At 53.2% G+C, this 24,418-nt stretch overlaps 7 protein-coding genes across 7 annotated transcripts; 3 read left to right on the forward strand and 4 right to left on the reverse strand.

The window, feature by feature from the left end:
* Positions 1–141: 141 nt before the first annotated feature.
* BDP55DRAFT_673558 (Alpha/Beta hydrolase protein) lies at positions 142–1,237 on the reverse strand. The gene has a single exon (XM_060575603.1). It carries the CDS (start codon positions 1,154–1,156, stop codon positions 239–241), a length of 918 nt encoding a protein of 305 aa, XP_060426332.1. The 5' UTR covers positions 1,157–1,237; the 3' UTR covers positions 142–238.
* A 7-nt stretch (positions 1,238–1,244) lies between these two features.
* On the reverse strand, positions 1,245–3,010 carry BDP55DRAFT_771088 (alcohol dehydrogenase). The gene is made up of 2 exons (XM_060581103.1): positions 2,526–3,010; positions 1,245–2,459 (listed from the first exon to the last, which is right to left on the reverse strand). Exons 1-2 carry the CDS (start codon positions 2,720–2,722, stop codon positions 1,550–1,552), a joined length of 1,107 nt encoding a protein of 368 aa, XP_060426333.1. The 5' UTR covers positions 2,723–3,010; the 3' UTR covers positions 1,245–1,549.
* A 174-nt stretch (positions 3,011–3,184) lies between these two features.
* On the forward strand, positions 3,185–5,498 carry BDP55DRAFT_254484 (chitin recognition protein). The gene is made up of 4 exons (XM_060566301.1): positions 3,185–3,745; positions 3,802–4,258; positions 4,330–4,868; positions 4,919–5,498. Exons 1-4 carry the CDS (start codon positions 3,647–3,649, stop codon positions 5,357–5,359), a joined length of 1,536 nt encoding a protein of 511 aa, XP_060426334.1. The 5' UTR covers positions 3,185–3,646; the 3' UTR covers positions 5,360–5,498.
* Positions 5,499–8,974: 3,476 nt separating this feature from the next.
* On the forward strand, positions 8,975–10,577 carry BDP55DRAFT_696232 (uncharacterized protein; the record flags this gene model as incomplete). The annotated part of the gene is made up of 3 exons (XM_060577558.1): positions 8,975–9,240; positions 9,357–9,782; positions 9,875–10,577. The coding sequence occupies 3 exons, from the start codon at positions 8,975–8,977 to the stop codon at positions 10,575–10,577; spliced, it is 1,395 nt and encodes a 464-aa protein (XP_060426335.1).
* Positions 10,578–15,069: 4,492 nt separating this feature from the next.
* BDP55DRAFT_673577 (uncharacterized protein) lies at positions 15,070–16,251 on the forward strand. The gene is given in 4 exon segments (XM_060575605.1): positions 15,070–15,121; positions 15,134–15,199; positions 15,231–15,299; positions 15,381–16,251. 1 exon segment carries the CDS (start codon positions 15,392–15,394, stop codon positions 15,938–15,940), a length of 549 nt encoding a protein of 182 aa, XP_060426336.1. The 5' UTR covers positions 15,070–15,121; positions 15,134–15,199; positions 15,231–15,299; positions 15,381–15,391; the 3' UTR covers positions 15,941–16,251.
* Positions 16,252–16,722: 471 nt separating this feature from the next.
* BDP55DRAFT_635073 (uncharacterized protein) lies at positions 16,723–20,460 on the reverse strand (the record flags this gene model as incomplete). The annotated part of the gene is made up of 2 exons (XM_060572739.1): positions 16,723–19,085; positions 19,137–20,460. The coding sequence occupies 2 exons, from the start codon at positions 20,458–20,460 to the stop codon at positions 16,723–16,725; spliced, it is 3,687 nt and encodes a 1,228-aa protein (XP_060426337.1).
* A 1,570-nt stretch (positions 20,461–22,030) lies between these two features.
* On the reverse strand, positions 22,031–23,584 carry BDP55DRAFT_731567 (nicotinate phosphoribosyltransferase; the record flags this gene model as incomplete). Its single annotated transcript, XM_060579829.1, has 3 exons — positions 22,031–22,163; positions 22,229–23,288; positions 23,389–23,584. 3 exons carry the CDS (start codon positions 23,582–23,584, stop codon positions 22,031–22,033), a joined length of 1,389 nt encoding a protein of 462 aa, XP_060426338.1.
* Positions 23,585–24,418: the final 834 nt, after the last annotated feature.

The following is a 24,418-nucleotide window of genomic DNA, read 5'->3' on the forward strand; positions in this document are numbered from 1 at the left end:
ACTAATCATTGCGGGACTCTCCAACGGTGCAGCCAACATGCGTGAATGCAGACAGCCGAAGAGCGACCAACAGGGCTCCGGAATTGAGCCCATCCCCGCATGTGGCAGGGTTGGTGAGCAAACAATCACATGCGATAGCATTAGCAACGAATCTCAACGACTGATCGCATTTTCCAAACAATAGAAGCGATGAAAAGTTGAGAAAAACACTCAGGCCTTCCATGAGACGTATCAAACTTCACGCCTCCAATATGCCTGCAAGCGTGCCGACTACTTCTCTCATCCTACGCGCGATCAAGCTTATGTGTGCCTCCTCTCGCATAACTCTGAGATCCGCACCTTGAATGATTGTCGCTGCCTCCTCGGCCATCCGTAATGGGACGTTGACATCCTTGCCCGCATGCCAGATAACCAACTCTCCTTCCTGCACAACCAGATCCTTCAAGTCGAACCCCCAAGAACTCCCGAATAACTTCGCTTCCCATGCAAATCCACGGCTACTCACACGAAATGCCTCACGCGTACTCTGTTCGAGAACTCGCAAAATCCTACCGTCATCAGCATACAGCGCTTCCTGATCCTCAACCGGACGACTTTTGAAGACGTCAGCAGTTGATTGAGCAAGCCTCTCCGGGTGCTCTGAGTCCCGAGCGAGGTTACCAACCTGCCAGTCGGCGATGGCCTCGATAAGTCCCGGCGACCATGGTGCAATGTTGAAGAGCAGGCGGTTTATAAGCATCATGCCGCCCAGACCTAGCTCCGATGGAAACATCCCGGAGACGATGGCCGCACCGGCGAGCCGTGGTGCTGGGATAGAGTGGATGCATGCAAGGACGTACGGAGCACCGCCGGAGATTCCTAGCACGGCGAAGCGCTGGACTTTGAGGTGGTCTGCTAGGTGGAGGACATCTTGCGGGAACGAGAGGATTGTTCGGTCGGGTTGAAAGGTTGAGCCGCCGTAACCTGGGCGCGTTACGGCGACGACGCAGATGTTGCGCTTGATAGCTTCTTCTTGAACGGGTTGGCCTTCGTGATGGGAGCCTGGGAGGCCGTGAAAGTGGAAGATTGCTGGTTGGTTCGGTTGTGGGGTGATGCCGAATGTGGTGTAGCTGAGGGTGCGGCCGTCTGGGAGGAGGAGGGATTGGTCTTTTGGCATGATTGCAACTACGAAGAGTCTAGGTATGGACGGTTGGAACTATTTACGACCTCAGATCATCTTCTGATAGAGAGCTGACTGGATGTTGAATTAATCTGACTGGGTACAGGCGCCACCTGAGCCACATCTGGGATGCAACGCGATTACGTACGCGAATCCTTCGACACCAGGCCAATGACAGTTTCTCTGTTTGCCGATGGCCGTTGGATTGCAAGTATGGGATACAGGGCTGATGATGGGCAATTGAATAAATCGCATCAATAGGGAGTGATGAAACAATATTGTGACATGAAATGGCCGGTTCTTCGTCCATACATCTGCATTGGATTGTGCGTGTGTGCGTTTAGCGTGGATGTTTCCACGGAGCTATTTCAAACGAGAGAGTACCTTACTTTAGGACTCGACCCTTACTATGCATCTCCCGATCCCTCCCTTCCCGCTGTTCACCTTTTCACACTCGTCCCTTACCGACTTCAATTCCGCCAGGTCCACCACTCTAAAGACGCCTTTCACCTTACCGGTGGCAATGATCTCCCCGGCCTTCTCCAAGTCCTCCCTGATCTCGGGATTACCAGACACAAATTCGTGCTTGATATTCGTGCCGCGTAACAAGAACAAGTACCAAAGCTGAGCCAAGTTCAGCAACCAGCCAACCCAGAAGGGAACCATCGTGGGCCCCAAGACCTCTTTCATCAAGGTTGGCGGAGGAAGAGATGCGATAGACATGAGTATGCCCGTCTCGGGGTTGAGAAGTGGTATGCCTGGACCTATAGTATTCCACTGCGTATTAAACATGAAGTCTACGCTTCCTTTAGGCACCACAGACCCGATATCCGTCGTAGTGTAGTCAATCAGTTGATCAACCATCCCCGGCAGGTACTGCTCCACGAGGCCCATCTTCGGAGTCGAAACAGTAGAGATGATCTTCTTGGCGCCAAAGACGTTCTTGGCAACTTGGATCGCGCTGAAGCCTCCCCCGCTCAGGGCTCCGGGGACGAAGACAGTCTTTTCTTCCAGCGATTCTTCTCCGGCAAGAACAAGCCCGCGTTTGATGGTTTGGTACGCCGTGACGGTGTAGCCCAGAAGAGAGGCGGCCTCTTCAAAACTCATGTGCGGTGGCTTAGGGAGGAAAAGCCTCTCCGGCCCAATAGCGTACTCGGAGCAGAAGCCTGGGTCGGGGATGCTGAAGGCTGGTCGGGTGAAGCATAGCCCGTACACTGCGTCGCCAACGTTGAGAGTTTTGACCTCCGTTCCGACAGCTGCGACGATTCCTGAGCCCTCGCAGCCAATTTTGAGGGGGAAACTGGAGACAAAAAGTTGTTGGCTCTGCGTGCAATGCTTCAACCATTGGGCCTAGCGATGAACGTACCTTTCTTTGCGCAGTGAGACGATGGGGGAACCTTTTGCTCTCTGGCAGTCGCCCGTCATAACGGCTCCAGCTTTTACCCTAATTATTATGTCCGTGGGGTCGGTAATGGTTGGCACCGGCACCTCAGCTACTTCCCAGCCGGCTGGGCTGCAATGCTTCGGCGCAACGAGAGAGCGCATCGTCTGAGGAAGGACCATACCTGATGTTAGTTATTCTGAATGGGATGACTTCTGAAATGGAATCAAATCAAAATGTCATGAACCGACGTTCTTTTAAGTTTTGGCGGAAGCAGGCAGCAGCAAGCGTGCGACCGGAGTCTTCAGGTCTCGGTCGGCGGTCTCGGTGGGGCATTCGGCGGGTTCGGCGGCAAGGCCCCACCGAAAGCACCGAACGCTTCGGCCGCCCGGAATGGCTCATTCGTGGGGTCTCGCAATGCAAAGGAAAATGGTTCTTGTACAATGAGAAATGACGCTGCAATCGATCTCAATAACTAATCCAGTAGAGTCTACACATTTCTGACGCGTTGCGTGGCGGAAGCCCCAACCCCCTCTTCACGCGATCTTGCCCTTTATCGGTTTTGGTGGCAGGTTGAGTCAAGGGGTAACAGTCGCCCTTGCAGGAAAGAGGGAACGTGACGGGGAAAGTTGGATTGACGACGCCATCGGACTCTGTTACGGAATCCTGCATCGCAATAACGCACGGCGGAGAGGGAGGACTATTTCCACCGCATTTCTTTTGACACTTTCCGCCCACGGCAGGACTGCAGGAGAAGGAGGGGTCGTGATGGAGGGGTTCGCGCCTGGCTCTTGGGAGATGGAAGATGGAGGATATGGGAAGTGCGATTGTCCCTGTACTCTCCAGATGTTATTTAGAGGAAGAAGAACCGTCGCAATGCTCTCGTCATGGGAAATTAGCCAGCAAGTCACTCGCCTTCCTAGTTTCCTAGACCTGGGTGCCGACGTCATCGTTACTGGAGTTCTCGTTGCGTCCGACATCACGACGACCCTCGCCTCTAAGCCAACACCGCAGCCAACGCCAGCTGTTAGAAAGGTGTCGACTTCCTCTGTCTCTTTGTATCCCCCTTGTCTGTCTTTGATACCCCCATACACTACTTCGCTGCGATGGCGTTGTTCAATCTGCTCGTCTTGCTGAGCGTGGCAGTCTCATGGTGTTCTGCAGCTTTCGATCCAACTTCGAAGAACAATGTTGTCGTCTACTACGTAAGGAATCGCAGTTTCTCACCATTGACACGATTATGTGGCTGACAACATAACAGGGACAAGGCCCGAACCAGGGCGACCTGATCAACCAATGCCAGCAGCCCGAGATCGATGTAATTATCCTCTCGTTCGTGCATTTGTTCCCAGCTCAAGCAAATGGCTACCCTGGCACGAACTTTGGTAATCGATGTGGTGGCCAAGTGTACCCTGGTCCCGGTTTCAACGGTGTTCTCGACCCTTCGAAGGATCAGTTGCAGTCCAACTGCCCGAGTCTCAACGCCCAGATCCCAGTATGCCAACAGCAGTACGGCAAGAAGATCTTGCTCTCTCTCGGGGGTGGCGTAGTATCGTATCAGCTCACAGGCAGAAACGAGGGTGAACTTCTGGCAACTTACCTGTGGCACATGTTCGGACCAAAAGATCCCAACTGGACAGGACCTCGCCCGTTCGACTACGATGGACAAGCCGTTGAGGTTGACGGCTTTGACATGGATATAGAGCATCCATCCACAGGTAGGCCAGCGCCTTTGCCTTTCCGTCCTGATGAATTTCGCGACTATTGGCTAATGCTCAGTTAACCACAGATAACTCGGAAGGCTACATTGCCCTGGTTACGCTTCTGCGTACATTCTACTCAACAGCCACGAAGCAATACTACCTGACTGGCGCTCCTCAATGCGTCGTTCCGGATGCTAATATGGCTGCCATGATCTCTGCCGCGAAGTTCGACATGATCTTTGTGCAGTTCTACAACACTCCGAGTTGCTCAGCTGCGACATGGGTGGCTAGCAATCCGTCTTATACCCCTGGTGCAACATATCAGGAAGCGGGATTCACCTTTGATGCTTGGGTTCAATGGCTATCAAACACCCCCAGCAGAGACGCAAAGGTGTTCATCACACTGCCTGGTTCCTCAGATGCCGCCAATGCTGGGAACTACATTACCCACCAGCAGGCAGATAATCTCATCAGCGCGTACTACTGCAGGCCATCGTTCGGAGGCGTAGCTGTTTGGGAGGCAACACGCGGTGACAGCAACCCTTATAACGGCAAATCCTTCCAGGCCACCATGAAGATTTGGCTGCAGGGAGCTGCAGCAGACACGCGACTCGCGAGCTGCCTAGTAGGTGAACGAAGTTCAAAGAGGATACCACTCGGCTAACAATCAAGCAGGCACCAACAACAACAACATCATCGTCCACCCAACCGACAACACCGACACAGCCCAATCCCGGCGCGCCTGGTTCTTGCGGTTCCGGTATTGGACCTTGCGGCAGCGGATACTGCTGCAGTGCGTATGGATACTGCGGAACGACGAGTGCTTACTGTGGAACCGGTTGTCAGCCGGGCTTCGGTACATGCAGCGCGGGAGGTAGTTCAGGAGGCAGCTCAGGAGGCAGCTCCGGTGGCAGCTCCGGTGGTAGCTCCGGTGGTAGCTCAGGTAGCGGCGGGAGCTCAGGGCTGCCTATCGCAAGAGATGGAGCGTGCGGTGCAGGAGTAGCTACGTGCCGAGGCAACGGTGACTACCAATGCTGCAGCTCGAATGGATGGTGTGGTAATTCCGATCTTTATTGTGGTGCTGGTTGCCAACCCGGATATGGCATTTGCAGTTGATTTTCGAGAACGGATCGTGGAGTCAGGTACATCAAGTAGATATCCTTGGCGCGTTTGTACATGAGAAGTAATGTCACCATAGTAATACAGCAGATTAATTTCATTCGCGGGTGCTGGCGAAGAACCTCGCAACTAAGGGTGAAACATGTTATATGGCAAGGGAACTTGCATTCGGCGTCGCGTCTGTCACCACAAGATTCTCAGAGAGGCTATCACGTGAGATGGGAGGATGTCGTGGGTATTTCTTCCCCGGGCCGCGGGCAGTGGGCACAGATACCACTCTCCACCTGCCGGGATCTTCCTCCACAACTCCACAGCCTCCCACTGCACATCGCAGATCCGATATTTGAACTTCACTGCCTTGCTACGCACGTATACGCTTGCTCTCAAGTTGCAACTACCTCCTTTTTTGGCTGACTTGGTCACTTGGACCACAACATTGGATGGCAACCGAGTTCCTGGAGACGATGAGCGAAGGCCTCGGATGGGACGTTGAACCTCCAGACTCAAAGCTCGTTACTGAAACTCTCTAGTTGGCCGCGGCCCGAATATTACTAACTAATTGTAGTACATGCTCCCGACGTGCATACTCGAAACGGAGATGACAGATCCGGGCTCCTCGCGATACGGCAGTTGGGAGAGGCCGGAGTTTTCCCCGAAAGCTACCTCATTCGTGACTGATGACCAACCCTCGCGGCTCTTGGTGCACCATTCGATGATGGTGGGGACGCTTAGGAAACCTTCTGCGTTGTCGTTTGGTCCGTCCCATCTCGGCAGACCACTTGGAGGCTTGTAGACAGCTAGACCAAGGCCCAATGACTCGCCAACATCTGCCTACTCCTTCTTATTTCCATACATTCAGAGTTATGCCACCGGAACGTCAACGAGAAGCTTCTTGTATTCGCCGAAAAGCTAACCGGCCGCCGAGTTGAAGGACTATCGGTCGACAAATCGGCTCCGACAAAGACGGGAGAAGATATTCTACATCGGCCAAGCAACTGGGCTTGCCTCGATACCCACCTTTTCCACGTGTATTGTCCATCGAACAAAATACCCACGACTCGATTCAACATTCGGACAGTGTTGGTTCCCCCACGCATGCACGACAACCCTACCGGTATCGCTGCCGACGTCGCTACCGGTCTCTCCGCTAGGCTACTGCGGCCAACGACCGAGAAGATGCCATTCCCATGCGTTGGGACCTCGAGCTAATCTTGGAGCCAAGATGGGAGAACTAGCCCCATCGTGAAACCCGGATTCGAGAAGATTTGCGGACGGCCCGCTCCTCAGGGGCTCAATGCCGTAGCTTTCTTATTGTCAATCAGCCTCTAGGCTCTAGCCGAAGATGTTGCGGGAAAGGAACCACAGCCTCGGTGCGACCTAAACTCACAACGACATCACAAACCATTACGTGATGTTCTGGCCCCGGTGCGCTGCCCGTCTTTGCATGCCACTAACCTTCGGATGCCCCGCAAACGATGACTCGAGTACATTCCGGACATGGACTTTTGAAGGAGGGCTAATCATGCCGACAATTTTCGGTATCACTGCGGCATGCGGTTGTCAAGACTTGTGTCTTTTGCCAGCACCGCATTTGCGCCTTACTGCAACGCTGCGAGATACCGAACTCCACCGAATCTCCAGACCTAAGAGAAAGAAGGAGATGAGATCCGCGCCAGCTCTCTGATCCATGCATCCCGTCTCTCCGATGGAACGTTTCCAGAACGCGCGTTTACATCCTTCCAACGAAAAGCCGTCCTCCCACACCAATATGCCCTCATGTCAAGGATGCGGGCGACGTGCTCTAAGATAATTGCCCGAAATCTCCAGTATCCGATATAAGTTATGCGTCAGCGGAGCCAGGACGACGGCAAATGCAATTGAAGCTTTTCATCCCTCCCAACCCCGAGCAACCTCGGATTCCATTTTCCAATTACCAAGACGATAGTGGGCGCACGGTTCATGGGCTAGATTTGGGTCGAAACCTACGTAGTCACTTCCGACAAGCACATCCATGTATTCCAAGGCCTGGTTGAATACGAAGTGCTGTTAACATGAAATGGCTCTTACTTGGACAATTTCCAATGCCCGGAGTGCAACATCCGGCACCGCTACTATGGCTTACCCATGAGGCTTTACGGGGTTTGATCAGGAAATCTCGAGATGGTTACACGGTGCCCGCGGCATTCCTGCCGTCTTCTTGCAGAACCAGATTAACTCCTGAGGAGCATAGGTTGCCAATCTTTGGTGGGAGTTTCAAGCGAAGCATCAAGAAACTCTGCTTTGTCTTCAAGATACAGGAGGTTGTCGGCCACCTCCGCCAAACCAGGGCTAATCCGAGCAGCTTCTTCGCCCCAAATGCACGAGCCACGTGCTTACCACACTTCTTTTGACTGCGGACTTTGAAAATGAAGAAAAGGCCGCCTTGGGTGATCCCGGAGCGAACAGCAGCATCTCGTCTTCGATTCGTCCATGTACGTTTCTACGCTGGCGAGAAGACGGTCCCCAAGCGCAGAATTCGCAGCGAAGATCAGATGCCAAGCTTTCTTCTTTCTGCCCACTCCCTCCCTTCGTTGGGCCTCTCATCCTTCAGCTTCGCAGCCACGAAAGTCTCTTTTTGGGTAAAGTCGCCCGCCCTAATGCCGACGACCAAGTCATGTCCCAATGACACCTTGCCAGGGATCGGCGCCTTAACAGCTGCAGACATGTCCCTCACCGCTTCCATGGCCGATCTTCTGCCGCTCTCGCATTCCATGTCGTTCAATATTTGGCTTTGCTCTCCACTGGCACCATCAGCAGAGTTCTGCTGCTCCTCCACGTTGTCATTCAGCAAGGGCCATCTCCTTTCAGCAGGAGACTGGAATTGCCCTAGACAGATTGACCATTTTGCTCACATGCTTTGCGTTTTCGCGATTAGGGGGGGAAAACAGCACCCACTAGCGAACGTTACTTCTGATCCTCATCTCCCATCGGAATGGCCGGCGCTGCATGGTTTCTTCTCTCGCGTTGACGCTTACCCCGACTGGGCCTCGCCTTGGAAGGATGAAGCCGCCGTTTGCTTCCAGCGTGGGTTACCTGCGGCAGAAGGCTGGTTTTCTTCCATACTGCGGTGAAAAACGTTCTAGTGCTAGTGTGTGTTGGCTCGCTGAAGGCGACGCCATCCGTACCGTTGTTCGTGTACCGTTCCCTGACTCGCCCATGAAACACGACATCTTGGGTCCGATCGCAACGCTACTCTGAGTGTTTGCTGCTAGCCAAAAGGGCTCGCCTCAAAAACACCAGCCCTCTGCGCATTCTAGTTCTCAGCCCCCCTCCTGTGCTCGTCCGCTCTCCGTTCTTGAAGCGACCACGAACGAGCCCAACTTTTCTGTAAAGCCAGATTGGGACCCTAGACATTTTCGATTTTTCATTCCCAATTGTTCATGACGTCGTGGAACCACTCTTTGTTGACCATGCTCTCGGTAAGTTCTTGTTGTTTAATCCCTTTTGTCAGTTCCTTTTCCTTCTCATCTCAACTCCCCACTAACACCCATCTCTTCCGACCATGAAGCAAAATACAGAATAATATCTGTTGATGTCTCAGCCTCGCTGCTATGATGTTCTGGCTGGTCAATCATGATGACCCTCCTCTCCCCCCACTTCAAGCTCGAAGAGGTCTCCGAAGATGATATGGTCATTGCATCCCTGGCCTGGGGCTTTACTCTCGGGTTCGGCTGGCTCACAGTATGGACGGCGATCAAGCAGACGACCGCCATGTATAGGCGGCAAGGCGATCGCATTTACCGGAACTCATACATTTGGATGATCTGGCTGGAGATCCTCGTGTGTACCATCTTCAGCATCATTTGCTGGTTGCATCTCAAAGGCATCATACCGCCAAGGTGAGTCACCAACACTATTTCGGGTTGGTGTCGGTTTTATACTGACTGCCGTCGTCTTCAGCTTCGCATTCTACTTTTGCATCTGTAAGTGTCTTGCCACTGCCTTACTCGCCGAGCCATTTACTGACTACCACAGTGACCACTTGGGCTCTCCAAGTTCAATTTCTTCTTCAAATCATCATCAATCGATGCGCCATCCTCCTTACCAACCAGAAGCGGGCATGGCGGCTGAAAGTGGGCGTCGCTGTACTTATCACCGCCATCAACATCTCTGTCTACAACATTTGGGTGCCGGCTCGGTTACAGGTTTCAGAGAGATATATCGAAATCAACGAGTGGTGGGATCGCTGCGAGAAGGTTATCTACCTTATCGTTGATGGAGCGCTCAACATTTACTTTGTCCGCATCGTCCAGAAGAACTTGGTCACCCACGGCCTCACCAAGTACAAGCGACTGACGCAGTTCAACATGTTCATCATTGGTTTCTCTCTCAGCATGGACGTACTCATTATTGCGATGATGAGTCTCAACAACACATTTGTGTAGGTGGTTTTGCGAGAATCCCAAACTCCCGTGGTCGACATGACGACGGGGTTCGAGTGGGTGTGCATGGCGTACTAACATTGTTCTTTAGTTACATGCAATTCCATCCCTTAGCTTACATGGTCAAGCTGAAGATCGAGATGTCGATGGCCGAACTGATTGGAAAGGTTGCACGGAAGCGCGATCTCGGCATACTATCTGCTGCCGACTTCAATGGGAACCGAGACTCATACCAGCCGTCCGAGTACAGCTTGCAGTTACCCACTTACGCGAGAGGCCGCCCCGTCGGCGGAATCGACGCTACGATCAGCAGTCAACCCCCGAATCCCATCGAACTAAACAACGTTACGAAGCCGAAGATACCCGCATTGCGAGGAGTCAACGTCGCCGCCGTCAGCTCGGGGCCCAGCAGCCGGAGACCTTCGATAGGTGCCGCAAACGCTACCGACGCAGACGGACAGCCCAAGATGGCGATTTACAGGACACGAGAAGTAGTTGTCGAAATCGAGAGGGTTCCTCCCACCCAGGGCCACCAAGCCAGTGCGAGCCAGGCAAGCCAGCTCACCCTGGACGACTCTTTCGATATCACCAACTTTGAGGACGATTCGTCGATCAAGGGGCTCTCGATGCCTCCGCTCACAGCGGCCCAGAAGTCACTGGCACTACCAAACATTCAAGCCCCGTGGGCTACGCAAGAATTTAGCACAAAGATATGGGACGGCACGAAATGCGACGAGGACCCCACCCTGCCGACGACGATTGCGAAGATTGGATCGTGGCCCAAAGACACTTGAAAGAGGGGTTACTGATCAAGCGCACTACACTCTTGAGACCATACAGCCGAGGCATCTTGTCTGGCTAAGGTGGACCCCGACCACGCTCAGACAGAGCCGAGCGGTGATGCGGCGGGCGAAGCTTGGATGACGACTAAGAGACGCCACACATCACCCAATCGCTAGATCTGTCGCTGGGTGGGAAATCCTAACAGAAATCGGTTGAACGCCTTCTCTCTTCTACCTTTCTTACGCCACAATCCGTCGTGCGGCTGTCTCAACCCTTTGAGCCTCGACGCTGTGGCGGAATGGGAGAAGGATTCGATACGCCTGAGACTCCCGCTCTGCGTACGGCTCTCTGATGGCGTCCTGTTTCAGCATTGCGGTTTCACAAACGTTGCTGCAGAACACTAGATCCGTAGATCCGATCTAGAGGTCATCATCGACTCGACTCTGCTGAACTTTGTGGGATGAAGTATTTGGTCGAGGACAGTTGCATCGGCGTAATGCCGAGTTCGATCTCAATGAATCGATTTGTATATTCGAATCGATATTATTATATCAACAAAGTGCGACCCAAAAAAGTTTTGATTTGGATATTAGACGAAGGCGAGCATCTCAGGCAGTCATCAGGGACTACAACACCGGTCTTCATCGCGACTGCTCGAAAGGCTGCTTTCACCAGTAATGAGCGACGGAGTCGTTTTTTGGGTCGATTTAATTGGGGCTGACGCACCAAAACAATCATGGTCACCGAGCAAGGCGTTCAACGGCCGGGTCAACTTTTTGCGAGATATCTCTTTGGTTTGATTAATGATACATGGGCAGAGAAGCGCGAGCTCCTCTAGTCATTTTTCAGGTATACCCCGAGCTAGGAAATGAAATTCGGTATTGACGAACCACAACTATTTTCTACCCGTTTCAGCATCTATGTGCAGACGGAGCATTTTACGTGACGTGTTGATTGTCTATTAAGTGTAAGTCGCGGCGATCGCCAAGGAGTCGGAGAATATTGACACGTCGTCGGGGATATATTCGGAGTCAGTGGATGGCACGGGTATCCTGGCCATGTTGCACCAGTGTTTCCTTGACGATGTTTCGACTATGTTGGATTATGTTGCTTCGTAAGCTAATTTGTTCCACCCGTACGGCAACGCCCGCTTCCCCCGTCATCAAGGGTTGTGGGAAGAAGGTTGTGTGACGGGTGTTACTTTCAACGTTTGTGGTTCCTTTGGTCTTAGTGGCGGCCATCTGTTAGGGAGGTTCTGTTATGGTGTCTCTGGTGGTAAGGAGGCGTGTGTAATGCGATAAGAGATTGGTGTTGTAAGTTGTATCGTGGAACATGAAAATGCAACTTCGAGTGGTATACTACCTTACATGTAATATCCGGTTCAGATAGAGAGCAAGACTAGCGTGGGATTAAGTATGTAGATTCACGGTGCACATAACCTCAGGTTCCCTACAATACGGCGCATTTGTACATGGGAATATACCTAGGAAGAGTAGGGTAGTCTATGAGGGAGCAATCATAATAACCACGGTGACATGTACAACGGCAATCATAGCATTCTGTCCAGATAGCCCACCCTGGTCGAAACGTTCGAGAATTAACCTGACTGGCTGCTCGAGGTACTTTCTTTCTAGTCTTGCCTACTTCCCTCCCTTCTACTTTTCTTGTCCGGCATACAGGACACCTGAAGCCAAGCCAAGAGCCTCCTCTTACCGTCAGCTTGGTCACCTGGCTTGGAGCTTTCGAGGCTATCGCTCTTTATCCTTCTTCAAATGATGTTTGTCGATAAAAGTCATGTTCCGGTAAGGGCAGGCACGCCACTTGAAGAGTCGGCGACCGAGTGATCCACTTTTATCGGCACTCGGATCCGGAGTGGATACTATCACCGGCTCCGGGCGAGGATCATCCACTGGCAAAATTCTTTCGCCTACCAAATGCAGTGCTCCCTGCTCAGCCACACCAATAAAGTAAGGCAGGCAAGCTGTGCGGCAGGCTATGTACTTCAGTTTTCCAAACCCCTTCGCGTGAGTTAAAAGTGCAGTGCAGAAATGCGCGGCGGCTAAATGAATGCATTGTCATGGGCTTCAGAGGAGGGGTGCGCAAACCAAGTGTAGAAACTAGTAGAGGTGCACCGACGTCCAAGTCGTCACGACTGGTGGGCGACAACAAGGTCGAAACAGCAGCAAATCAAGGTTCCATGGCGACATGCGTTCACGGCAACTCGTCTTATTTAACGAGTTTACAAAATATTATCATATTTTGGAAGCCTTGGAAAGATGGTAAACTTTGGAGGAAACCGCCGCCAACTCTTGTCCTGAACCTGTTAGGAGGAGGTGCGTTGAAGGCCCTTTGTATGAGTTAAGAATGCAGTGTATTTGCTCGCTTGTTCTTGAGGGTATTGGCAAGCTGCTGCTGTAGCCACACCCTTCAAGGGCCCTTTGCGTGAGTTAAAAATGCAGTGTAGAGTACTACAGCCGGTATATTGCCTTGGCCGCCTTGTCTCGGTGATGACCGAGACTGTTTAGTACGCGGATGACTTTGGCAGACTTGGTGGGAGAAGGAAGCGTTCGTTCGGTCAGTAGAGTACGGCTTTGCCAAGTACGGGTATGATTATGTTATCAAGCCTAATTTTGATTCGTTGTGTCTGTTTTGAACTCCTTGTGCCCGAATAAATCACCAGTTGCACTATCGACATCATGTCATGCTCTTCAGCCACCGCCAGTCTTTGCTTTACTCGCGTCGCAGCCAGGTGGACTCCAAGGTTCTCTGCCCTCTCCAAGTTGCATGACTGTAGTGCCCAGCTGACTGTTCGGGTCTAATAATCGCAGGAAAAAGATAAACTGAAGTTGCCTTGCGCGTATTAGTCTGGGCTGAGCTCCTACGACTACAGCCGGCCGTGGGTATCCGGTGGTGCAAAGGACCCACTCCAATCGGTAACCCGGCTCCGGTCGCCGTGTAACGGACAGAGAGGCCTCCGCTGGCAAGTAGGTGGGCAGGAAACTTGAGTCCCAGTTAAAGCCATCGATTGTAACTTTTCTCGCCCGAACGACACGAAGGATTGATGTCCTCTGAATGCATTGAAAATGCAGTGCAGACTAAAGGGCTGTGCAAAACATGGGCCGAAAGTGTCAACCAGTTTGCCAGTGAACAAGTGTGTATCCGTGGAGTAGGTCTTATTCGCAATAGCGAGATTTAATCGCCAGAAGAAGCCCTTGAAGCGGCGTATATCTAATCAAACTATCTTCTACCATCGTGGAGCACCTTCTCATGCCACGCGCCTAGACCCTCGTTGTCTTGGTGAGGGGGAATCATCACTCTCAGCACCTGCGCTGACTCTTGCTATCCATCCTCTAGACATGTCGAAGCCACTTTGAGTGAGTTAAAACTGCAGTGAAAGGTAGTGGTGGAGTAGACGCATGCCAAGGGTGGAACAAGACAGGAGACATTAGGTAGGTACGTATTTGCCTCGACGAGTTAAATCGACGTTGGAAGCATTTGGCAAAAGTGACGATATTACACGGCGCACAACTGTGGACTTCTAAGGCGAGAAGAATTCGACCATGTAATGTGGCTGATGATGTAACAAAAGCTTGATTGTTTTCGTTACTCAACCAAACGACTTTTTCTCGTCGCAAACTCTGGCAGCCGAGAAGAGCCAACGCTTGACCACCTCAGACTATCAGGTACCTTATCCCATCGACATGAAGCCACAATCTGCATCGCCAACTGTTACCTCGCAGCCAGCTGAACCCCCAGGGCTTTCTCTCCTCCTGAACAAGGTCTCAGATGACGAATCCTCCCTCGTATCACAGAGCCCCCTCTAATTGGCCACCCAATAAACTCGACACATCCCGCCGCAAAGCCCGGGCACCTCGGTGCACGCGGGGTACCGCCCGGCTCACACTGAGCCTCTAGAATGCGACCACCGGTGGGATGCTATCGAACCAAGAGAATTCCCGATGGTGGCACAGCATCCATCCATCCCATCCAACAGCTGGGAATCCCGACTCCCGAGTCCATTGGATTGCAACCAAGTAATTGTTAGTGCCTCCCTTACCTCCCCGCTTGCCGGTTGCCGGGCAGCAGCCCAGCCCCCATGGCTGCGGCCGATCCGACACTACAACCAAGCATACCAAGCTAAACTACTGCACGTCGGACGGATGCAACGACGCGGGCTGGGTAAGCGTAGCTTGGGAGCCTCCAACCAACGGCCCAACGCGACGTTTTCTTCTCCTTTTTCCCTTGCGTTTTTCCCCTCTTCTCCACATAAAGTAGCTCTTCTCAGGATTCCTGGATTCGCATCGCACCACGCCATTACGGGGGGATCGACTCCCACTAGACAACGGGGACAGTCCCCCAATCAACGGTCCCGATATTAATAGGATCGACCGCGGGGAAGAAGAGGATGCTGTCATGCAGGCTTGCAGCTAGGGGGCACTGCCGGGATGGTAGAAGGCTTTCAGCTTTTTTTTCCCTCGTTTGTTGTCACACGTCAGACTGGAGCCACCGCGCCCATCAGGATCCAGGGAAACAATACACGAGAAAAAAAGCAGGGAAAAGCAGGGGAAAACAGAGAAGAAAGAAAAAGGGATTTCTTGGACTCGCTAAAGCTGATAGAAAATCCATATTTACTCCGTCTCCCCCCTTTCCTGTCCCTTTGGCCTAGTGATTCCGCTTCTTCCTTCTATTCCCATTCCGCAACTGCCATCACCAGTGACTGAAGCATCTGAAAAAAAGACATCACGATACCCAACTCCTACCACCAACCTCAACCTCACACAACCACACCCATCCCACCAAACAAACCCACCACCAAACCGCAACCATGTCCTCAACAGCAGTCTCAACAGGCACCGCCTCCGCCCCCTCCGCCACCTCATCAACAGTCTGCACCGCAAGCCTCTACGACACCCCCGAACACGACCGCGTCTGCGCAATGCCCTACGGCGGAAACCACACAGACATCATGTCCGCCTGCTGCAACGACGCCGACGTGGTATCCTACTACGCAAACTGCGGCCTCTACTGCCTCGCCCTAGACCAATCCGTCAAAGACCTCCAAGACTGCCTCTTCGAGCAGGGAGCAGGCTACACCGACGTCTTCTGCCGCGACAACGGCAACGTGAACGCCTCCGCCACGGCGACGGGCAACGTCGACCCGCCCGCTTCGGCGCAGGCTAGCGTCGTTGCCTCTGGTGGATCGGGCTCCGGAGGTTCCTCTTCGGCGAGCGGGAGCGGGAGCAGTTCGAGCTCGACTTCGTCGGCGAACGCGGCGGCGGCGGGTGTGCGTGTCCCTGCTGGGGTGAACACGTTTGGGCTGACAATTGGCGCCCTGCTTCTCTCTGCTGCGACTTTCGGCGCTCTTCAGATTTAAGGAAAAGGGCAGAAATTCTAGCAACGGGAAACAAGGGTCATGGAAACAGGGCCATGGAAATTAACATGGCTGGGCTATGAGTTCCTGGACATGAGGAGACAAACGGCCGATCGACACAATGAAATCACACCACGACGTTCTCAACGTCACAATACTCGGTAAACACAGCAATGCCGAAGACAGTTAGTTAAGCAAATAATAGCAGATCATGGAGAAAAGCACGCGATATCCCTCCAGCGTGCAAAGAGGATGATGTATTTATTTAGTATGTATGCCAATCAATTCACAACAAGAATTCCATAAAATAAGAAGCGACTGTTTCGCTTGCTATTGGGCAGAGGATCATCATTTCGTGAGCAACAGACCGTGTAAGCTGACAAGCATGCCTCATGAAATCTCAGCTGAGGCTTTCAGCTCCGAAAGACGCCTCAATCGAGCTGCAGTACTAGTGTCAGCGCATAAGCTGAGCACCATGGTCTGCATCTTGGTCAAAAAAGTGGCCCTACACTCTACCAACACTTCCTCGCTGGACATCGCTTAATCGCGGATATCAAAGTGAGCAGGCTTGTCCATCGACCACACAGAAATCGCAAAGTTTGAACGTTTAAAGCCATGTTCCATTACATTATCTGAGCTCAGGCAATATTCATACGTAATGGCCCGTCTCTCCAAAAGAAAAAGAAAAACCTCGAGTAACCGCAAGTACTGAGACGAGAACCCAGCATCCATGATCATAAGTCATACATCATGATAACGTCGTGATAACATAGACTCCGTTCCTTCTAAACTTGCGCCTTCGCCAAATAATCGCCTTCATACTCATCTTCTCCATCGCAGATAACACCGTCAAACTTTGCGACCGCTCGCCGCCCTATGATGCTGCTGCGCTTCATGTTCCGGCTCGCCACCTCCCTCTTCTTGGCACCATAGCGGTCGAGTCCTTCCGGAGGGTTAAAACGTCCCGGTCCCATCATCGGCGAACCTCCTGCAACATCATCGGGAACACCAGAATTGACTTGAGTCACAGGCTCATTGTTGCCAGACGCCCCAGAGTCCCTTGCTCCCAGACCGCTGCCGTACGCGCCATCAGGGCTACTCTTGGGCAGCGCATTGATGATGCTCTGTATGAGAGAAGCAATGTCGATCTGAGGCTGCGGTGCAGGGTTCGGAGACGCCGGAGGAGTTTTGCTGTCTTGAGGATTTCCTGCCGGAGGTGGCGGAGACTGGCCTTGACCTGGTGTCTGAGGGGGTGATGCCGGCGGTGCGGCAGGAGGTGCCGCCGGAGGTGCCGGTGCTGTACTTTGAGGGGTCGATTGCGGATTCCCGGTACCTCCATTGTTTCCCGTGCCAGATCCACCGTTGCCATTGCCGTTGCCATTGCTATTCCCGTTACCGTTGCCAGCACCGGGACCATTGGCAACATCGTCATCAGACGGCAAGCTCAGAGCCTGGCCGGTTTTGCTGTAAACGGTGACAGCCCAGTCACCTCCACAGAGATCAGTTGACTTGCCGTCGCAGACTTCGTTGCACTTCTCCTCCGGGATGCGTACGGCCAACTGGAACGCAGTGCCACACCAGCACTCCTTGCCGTATTCCGTGCCGGCAAGCTGGAACCCCATCGAGCCACAGTGTGCAACACACTTCTCATTTGACATGCCTCCTGTGAAGTATATGGACGGGTCGCCGTCGAGAGTCCGAATGGTAGAGTCTTTGAAACATCCAAGGTACTCCCAGCCAGTGACCTCGGCAGCGGCTTTAGGTCCGTTGCTGCTCGGAGACCCGTTACCAGAACCTGCACCTGCATTGCTCCCAGGTGCCGGACTCGAAGGTCCGGTGTTGCCAGGTGTTCCGTTGCCGCTTGGTGCACCTGAGCTTGAGCCGTTACCTGAGCCGTTCCCAGAACCATTGTTTGGTCCAGGTCCGTTGTTGGGGTTGCCATTGGCAGGGCCCGTAGGAGAATTACCGTAGCCAGCTGGAGGATTGCCGGCACCGGGGTTGCCTTGACCATTCCCGAAACCAGTATCTGGAATGCCATTAGGTGCTGGTGAGACGGGACTGGGAGGGTGTTCAGGGCTGACTGTAGGGTTGGGATTAGATGGAGGGGGGGCAGGAGACACAATCGGTGGTTCGGGAACGTTGGCAGGACCGCCGCTACCAGAACCATTTCCAGAGCTACCGTTGGGTCCAGATGGATTCGTGGGTTGGCCGCCAGTGGTTGTGCAAGGCGTTGATGCGGCGTTTCCAGGATCGCCGGCTCCTGGAGCAGCTCCGTTGCCCGTATTGCCATTGCCAGGATCGTTATTTCCCTTGCCCTTGCCCTTGCCAGAGTTGTCCGGGTCTGGGTTGGGGGCTGAGCCAGCACCATTGCCTGGAGGATCGGTATACCGACTATTGCCCGTTGTTGTGCAAGGCGTAGATACAGCCGGAGAGCCACCATTCCCAGAGTCGCCATTGACAGGCGTTCCGTTGTCAGGTGTTTCATTGCCGTTGCCTCCGTTGTCGTTACCACCATCGCCAAAACCATCATTGTTGCCACCATCTCCAGTGCCGCCGTTGCCAGCTCCAGTGGGTTGGGGAGCGACAAAAGCTGTCACGGTCTTGATAACAACGATAATAGGATCATTTGCAGCAGCGGGTGCCATGTTTTTGCTGTCAGGAGCACAGTACCAGCCACCTTTGCAGTGGTAGCAAGGCCATCCCATCCCGCAGGGCGCTGGCAGCATTGGTGTTTCTTCTGGGGGGCAGAACCATCCATTGAGACACTCGGAGCAAGAGTAGCCTCGACCAGGGCATGGGCACGAACCGGCAGGAGGCTTTGCTGGAGAAGCTGGGCATGCAGGGCATTGAACAACGGCAGGGCAATCGGAAATGGGAATGACTGGTGTGCCTGGTGGGATGTTGTTCCCAGAGAAAGGATCTTGTCCGTCGTCAACTCCGAAGATCGAGCCGCCTGGTTGAGAGGTCGGAGAGGGACTCTGGCCGTTGCCGCCATTGGCCGGCACGCCGGTTGGATTGGAGGCAGGTGTTCCGGCAGCGATGGTCAACGTTGTCAGGGGGCTGGCTGCGGGAGCTGATGCTGGCGGCGGACTTCCTGCACCACTACTTGCCTGGTTGGGGGCTTGAGTAGCAGCAGGAGGAGGGTTGGCTGGAAAGGTACGTCAGTACACTGTGTAAGCCAAGATAAAGTGTCTCTTACCTGGCACGGGATTTGTAGGGCTTGAAGATTGCATAGGTGGTTGAGCCTGACCTGCTGGAGCAGTGTTCTGTGGTTGGTCATTGTTGCCAGGGCTTCCGGCTCCAGCTTGCATCGAAGGATTATTAGCAGGAGGAGTAACATTCGCGCCACCAGCTGGAGGTGAGGCTGCTGAGGGGGACTGCGGAGGTTCAGCTGTCGGAGTTGCCACAAGAGTGGAAGGGCCAGCTTGAGAGGATACAGGAGGGCTGGCCGGGCCGGCTCTAGAATTCGAAACTGGGACGCCAGACGAAGATGCTGCCTGTGTGAATGGAGGAGGTACGCCCTCGGGGCAAGGGGTTGCGAGGAAAGTGGGAATCCCACTCTCAATCTTGATGACACTGCAAAGACCACCGTCGGTTGGCAAGTCGCCGGGGAGCTGGGGGGCTGTTGTTGGAAGCGGTAGAACAGCTGAAGCGGACTGCAGGGACTGCAGAACATTTTCGATGCTTGAGATGATGATTGGGTTGCTGAGTCCGGTGGGAATAGCTGCAATTAGAGACGAGAGACTTGGGATGGCTGCAGTGGCACTGGCGATGTCAGATACGCCAATCGCTGAAGGAACGTGGCCAACGATGGAGGAGACAACGCTGACAAGTACTTCTGGAATATTGGTGATGATAGAGGCGCCGTTTCCAATAGCCGCAGTGACTTCTGAAACCGGAATTCCGCCAACGGCTTGTGTTGGAAGAGGCACGGATAGTACAGACCCTGCAGGCAGAGGTAGAACAGAGCCACCAACACCGGCAATGCTGTTGATAACACTCTGGACCGGATCCAGTAATCCACCGTTGGATCCTTCGACACTCGGGATGGCTGTCGGAATAACGGGACCGCCACCATTTTGGAGTATGGATTCAACCACCGCGGGTTCAAAATTGGTAAGAACTGGTACAACATTTCCGGGGTTGAGAATGGATGGAACTGGAGTTACTACGGCCGCAAGTGCTGAAGTTAAAGAAGCGAGTAAACTGGGAATAACACCACCAAGAGGACCTTGCTGTTGCTGGTTATTGGGAGTGACTGGCGCAGCCGCAGTGAGGGCAGTGGTGATGACGGGTTGAGCAGGATTAACAGCGGTAGTAGATTGACCGCCACCAAAGATCCACGGAAGAAACTGCCTGGCTTCGACGTTGGTGTCCCTCTTGACCAGAGTGGGCTTGTCCTGGATTGGTAGAACGGCCTGGGTCATAGCAAAGGCTGTGAAGAAGGCCAAGACGATGAGGGCAATGCCAGCTGCCGTCTGGCTTTGGCGTTGTGAGGGCATCGAGGGCCCAGGGAGCCGCATGATGATGGTGTTTTGTTGCTAGGAACGGACGAGAATAGAAAGAGTGGAATGACGAGATGTGCTGCGTATAGAGCACTACCTGAGGAAATGAAGGTTCCAAAACTTGGGTTCCAAGAAAATGAGCCAAAACAGGAGCGAGAGTGTGATGGTGCAGAGAATGAGATGTGTGCGAGATGGATGGAAGAGAAGAAGAGGTTGAAGTTGGATAGGATGGGGACAAAGGTATTATATGTGGTTCGTCATATTGGGAATGCTGCTGCTGCTTCTTCAGGGAGATGTGAAAAGCAGGAAGCAAGTGATGGAGGAAGAGTGACAAGAGGGCCTTCTAGTTTCCCAGTCAGAGACCAAAGAGAGCAGGAAGTGATGGATCTCTCATTTTCTGAAGTCATTTGTGAGAAAGAAGAGGACACCGGTAGGCATTGACACGAAGCCTCGTCGTCTAACATGCACCTTCTTCGCTCACCACTTCTATTTTGGCAAGTCAAGGCCTGGCCTAGACGTGTAGATGCCTTCCCGTCACGATGTTCGAAAATCAGAAGCAGTGTCCCTTTATTCTGAGCCGCAAAAAAGATGGGATGAACAATTCAAAAAGAGAAAAAAAAAAGAAAAGGGAAGATGGAGGGTGAATACTGACCTTATAATTCACGCCCCTGCTCGGGTTCGAACAGCGCGCCCCTCAGTCAACCCAGAATCTCTGACTTCAATGGAGTATTTAGTTTATCAGCCATTCAACCACCTCACACACAGCTTGACCTGGACCTCGCCAACCTAGACGGGCGCTGCTGTGCTGGTGACGAGAATGGTGACTAGACCCCCTAAGTACCCTCCATGGGAAGGAGGCACATGGGAATGGGACAGCGCTGGTGGAGCTGCCTTCGGAATACTCAACTGCCTTAGGCAAGGTATCTGGTCAAGGTACTTGCCCGATATCAAGATGCCAATTTGCTCTTCCAAGTAGAGTAGGTGCCTCGGAAGATCCACCTTACTACTGGGAGAATATACTTTCCCTGCTCGTGGGAAGGACCGGCAGTGTTTTTCTCTCACAGCTTGCCGGACATGACCCCGAATTATGGCCCGGGAGAGCACAACCTGTTCCTTCAAGTGAGAATTAATCAGGTATGCCTTTACACCAGCATCGAGAAGGCAGCCGGGAAGTTGGACAACAGTAAGCACGAACACGGCTTTGTTTTCCCGTGAAAAGGCGTAGTAGTTACCACACTTACCTATTCCTTTGCTCATGCATCATGGAGTAAGAACCTCCATCATCGGAGCGAGACTTCAACTACTTGCGATATCAGTTCGTGTCTACGTTTACTTGCCCGAGGCGCAAGAAACACATTGCTGATAGAGAAGGAAGAACGTCTGCGAATCTTCATGGCCACATGCCACTACTTCATTTGTTCAATAGGTATCTCGCAAGGTCTACACCTGCTACCGTCATTATCAATGCGTTTCCAATTCCACCATGCCTTGTCCCATAATGTCCCTCTAGGTACTTGCTGCAATGTGTTCCTCCCTCTTGGCTCTTCTATAACCTGTCGCCAGACGAGCTCTACGTAGCACCAGCAGTCTATGCCTTGCCTTCGTCCTTGCCCCAACGCTGGGTCTCGTCACCGCCCTTCCACTCCTTCTCGACGTAGCCAAGCTCGCCCTTGACCTTGATCACCGTCTCCTTGTCACCCGTGTTCTTGCCAATGTTGTCGCTGCAAGGTCCAGTTAGCATGTGGCGCCAAAATTTTCAGTCGAAGAAACAAGAGATGGGACTGACCTGATCTTGATTGCTGGGTTGCCGTTGGCGGAACTCAGCTTGATAACAATATTCAACGGCACCGACTTGGTACCAGTCTTCAAATGTGTGAAATCATTTGTCAAAAACGTGCCTACACCAAACGTCGGCGTGAAGCCCGCCGCCTCGGAGATGGCCTGGTACTCCAAACACTTTTCAATATCAAGCGAGTCGGAAAACACCATCGTCTTCTTGTCCTTGATCCCCTGGCTGTCGTAGTACGTCCGCAGCATCTTGACATAATCAGCCGGGTCGCCACTATCCTGGCGCACGCCCTGGAACAGCTCAGCGTACGTCTGCAATCTACTCCCATCCGCCGTCTTGAACTTGCTCTCGTCGCCATCAAGAGCGTGCACCGGCTGACTAAACGACCTCAAAAACTCCTGCGTGCCAAACGTGTCCGTCAGCGCAATACCGAGCTTACCGCCGAAGCAGCCAACCCAGTACCGTAGCGCCAGCTCCGTCGCAGCCTTGTAATCGTTGTGAATGGCAGCAATGCCCATAAACCACTCGTGCGCAACAGTACCCACGGGCGGGATCCCGAACCGCATGGCCAGGTGCACGTTGCTGGTCCCCGTCAGCTTGCCCTTGAAGCCCTTCTTCTCCCCTTCCTTGCTCGCCTTGACGAGGCCGCGGAACACGAGGGCCTGGGTGTGGTAATCGCGCCGGCGACGGGTGCCAAACTCGGAAAAGGTGCAGCCGGCCTCGAGCAGGCGCATGCCCTTGCCGAAGGCCTGGTCTTCCTGGCCCTCGTAGCTCCAGTCCGTGTCCATGAAGCGGAAGTAGGCCTCGGAGGTGAGGGCGAGGAGGGGGATCTCGTAGAGGATTGTGTCGAGCCAGGCACCCTTGATCTCGACGTGGAGGTCGCCAATGTCCGAGTCGGCGCCCGTGTCGTCGCCGACGGGGTGGAAGGTCGCGACGGCCTGCTCTCTCGGCGACAGGCGGAATTCCTTGAGGAACTGGATGTATTCGTCGGTCAGGTAGGTGCAGTGGGTCTTGAGGAAGCGGTATTCTTCGTCGGAGAGAGAGATGTAGCCAAGTTCTGTTCAGGGCGCCGCATGGGTGAGTCAGTCACAGGTGTTCCGCGTCTCGATAGTGGTGGGCGGGGGGTTGGAGAGGTTCTCTCTCCCTCTTTGACTCACTTCGGATTTGCTCTTGGAGCCACTTAAAGGCAGCTCTCGAGAGCTTCTTCTCGGGTGTGCGGTTCGTGAATGCGTAGGTGACTGGGACGTCTTTGAAGTACTTGAAGACGGCGCATTGCATCGTCAGCTTGTAGAGATCAGTATCCAGGAAGGATATGACGCCCTCGGGAAAAGGCGACGAGCTGTTGAAATCCATGGTCGCGGATTGCCGTGGTGTGTCGGTGGTAGTGGTGGTGGTGGTTGGATTCCGCGCAATGGGTTACAATGTGGGTGTCGCGGTTGCAATGCGACGCAATTAAAGAAGAAGATGGAGGGCTGAGTTGTTTGCAGCCAGAGATCGGCAGAAGAAAAAAAAAAAAGAGTCTGCAGGCGAGGTCGGAATGCGCGTGTTACAACGGCGCGATCGTGACAAAGCTCGGAGCAAGGAGGAGGAGGGGGAGGGGGAGGGGTTGTGTACTTGTGAAAGGGAGGATGACGAATCTGTGGGACTTTCGGCAGCAGCTGCACGACACTCCTAAAACCAGCAAGCTTTCATGCCCGAATGTGACGGGACGGAAGCTGATTGATAAGGCGCACTTCACACTGTCAATAGAAATGGGAGAGCGGATGGGCAGGGGTTGCTCAAGTTCCCATGCGATTTTTACACAGTTATTGTCGCAGTTTCGACTCAGAGACGGGGGGTGAATGAGGGGCAAAAAAAGGGCCATGGGATTCCTTGGAAGTTGGGTCCATCAAGGTAATTGACTTCCTGCTTGGCACGTCTGCTGTGTACCTACGGAGTACACCTGCCTTGATCAATAGTCTGAGTTTCTTTTCATTGATCCATTGACCAAATACCGTATACCAACACGAAATACATTTAAGTTGAACCCAAAGCAGAGAGAAAGAGCAGAAGCTACATGTAGATACCTAGACACTCGTCGGAGTTGGCCGGCGCATCAGATTTGACGGGTCCCGCGCTTCCCATGAGCAGTACAAGCAACCTAACAGCCATCGAGCCATCGTACCATCTTACTGGTGCGCAATCACC

The sequence above is a fragment of the Colletotrichum godetiae genome (assembly GCF_030913485.1).
Source record: "Colletotrichum godetiae strain CBS 193.32 chromosome Unknown BDP55scaffold_39, whole genome shotgun sequence".
NCBI classification, from domain to species: Eukaryota; Fungi; Ascomycota; class Sordariomycetes; order Glomerellales; family Glomerellaceae; genus Colletotrichum; species Colletotrichum godetiae.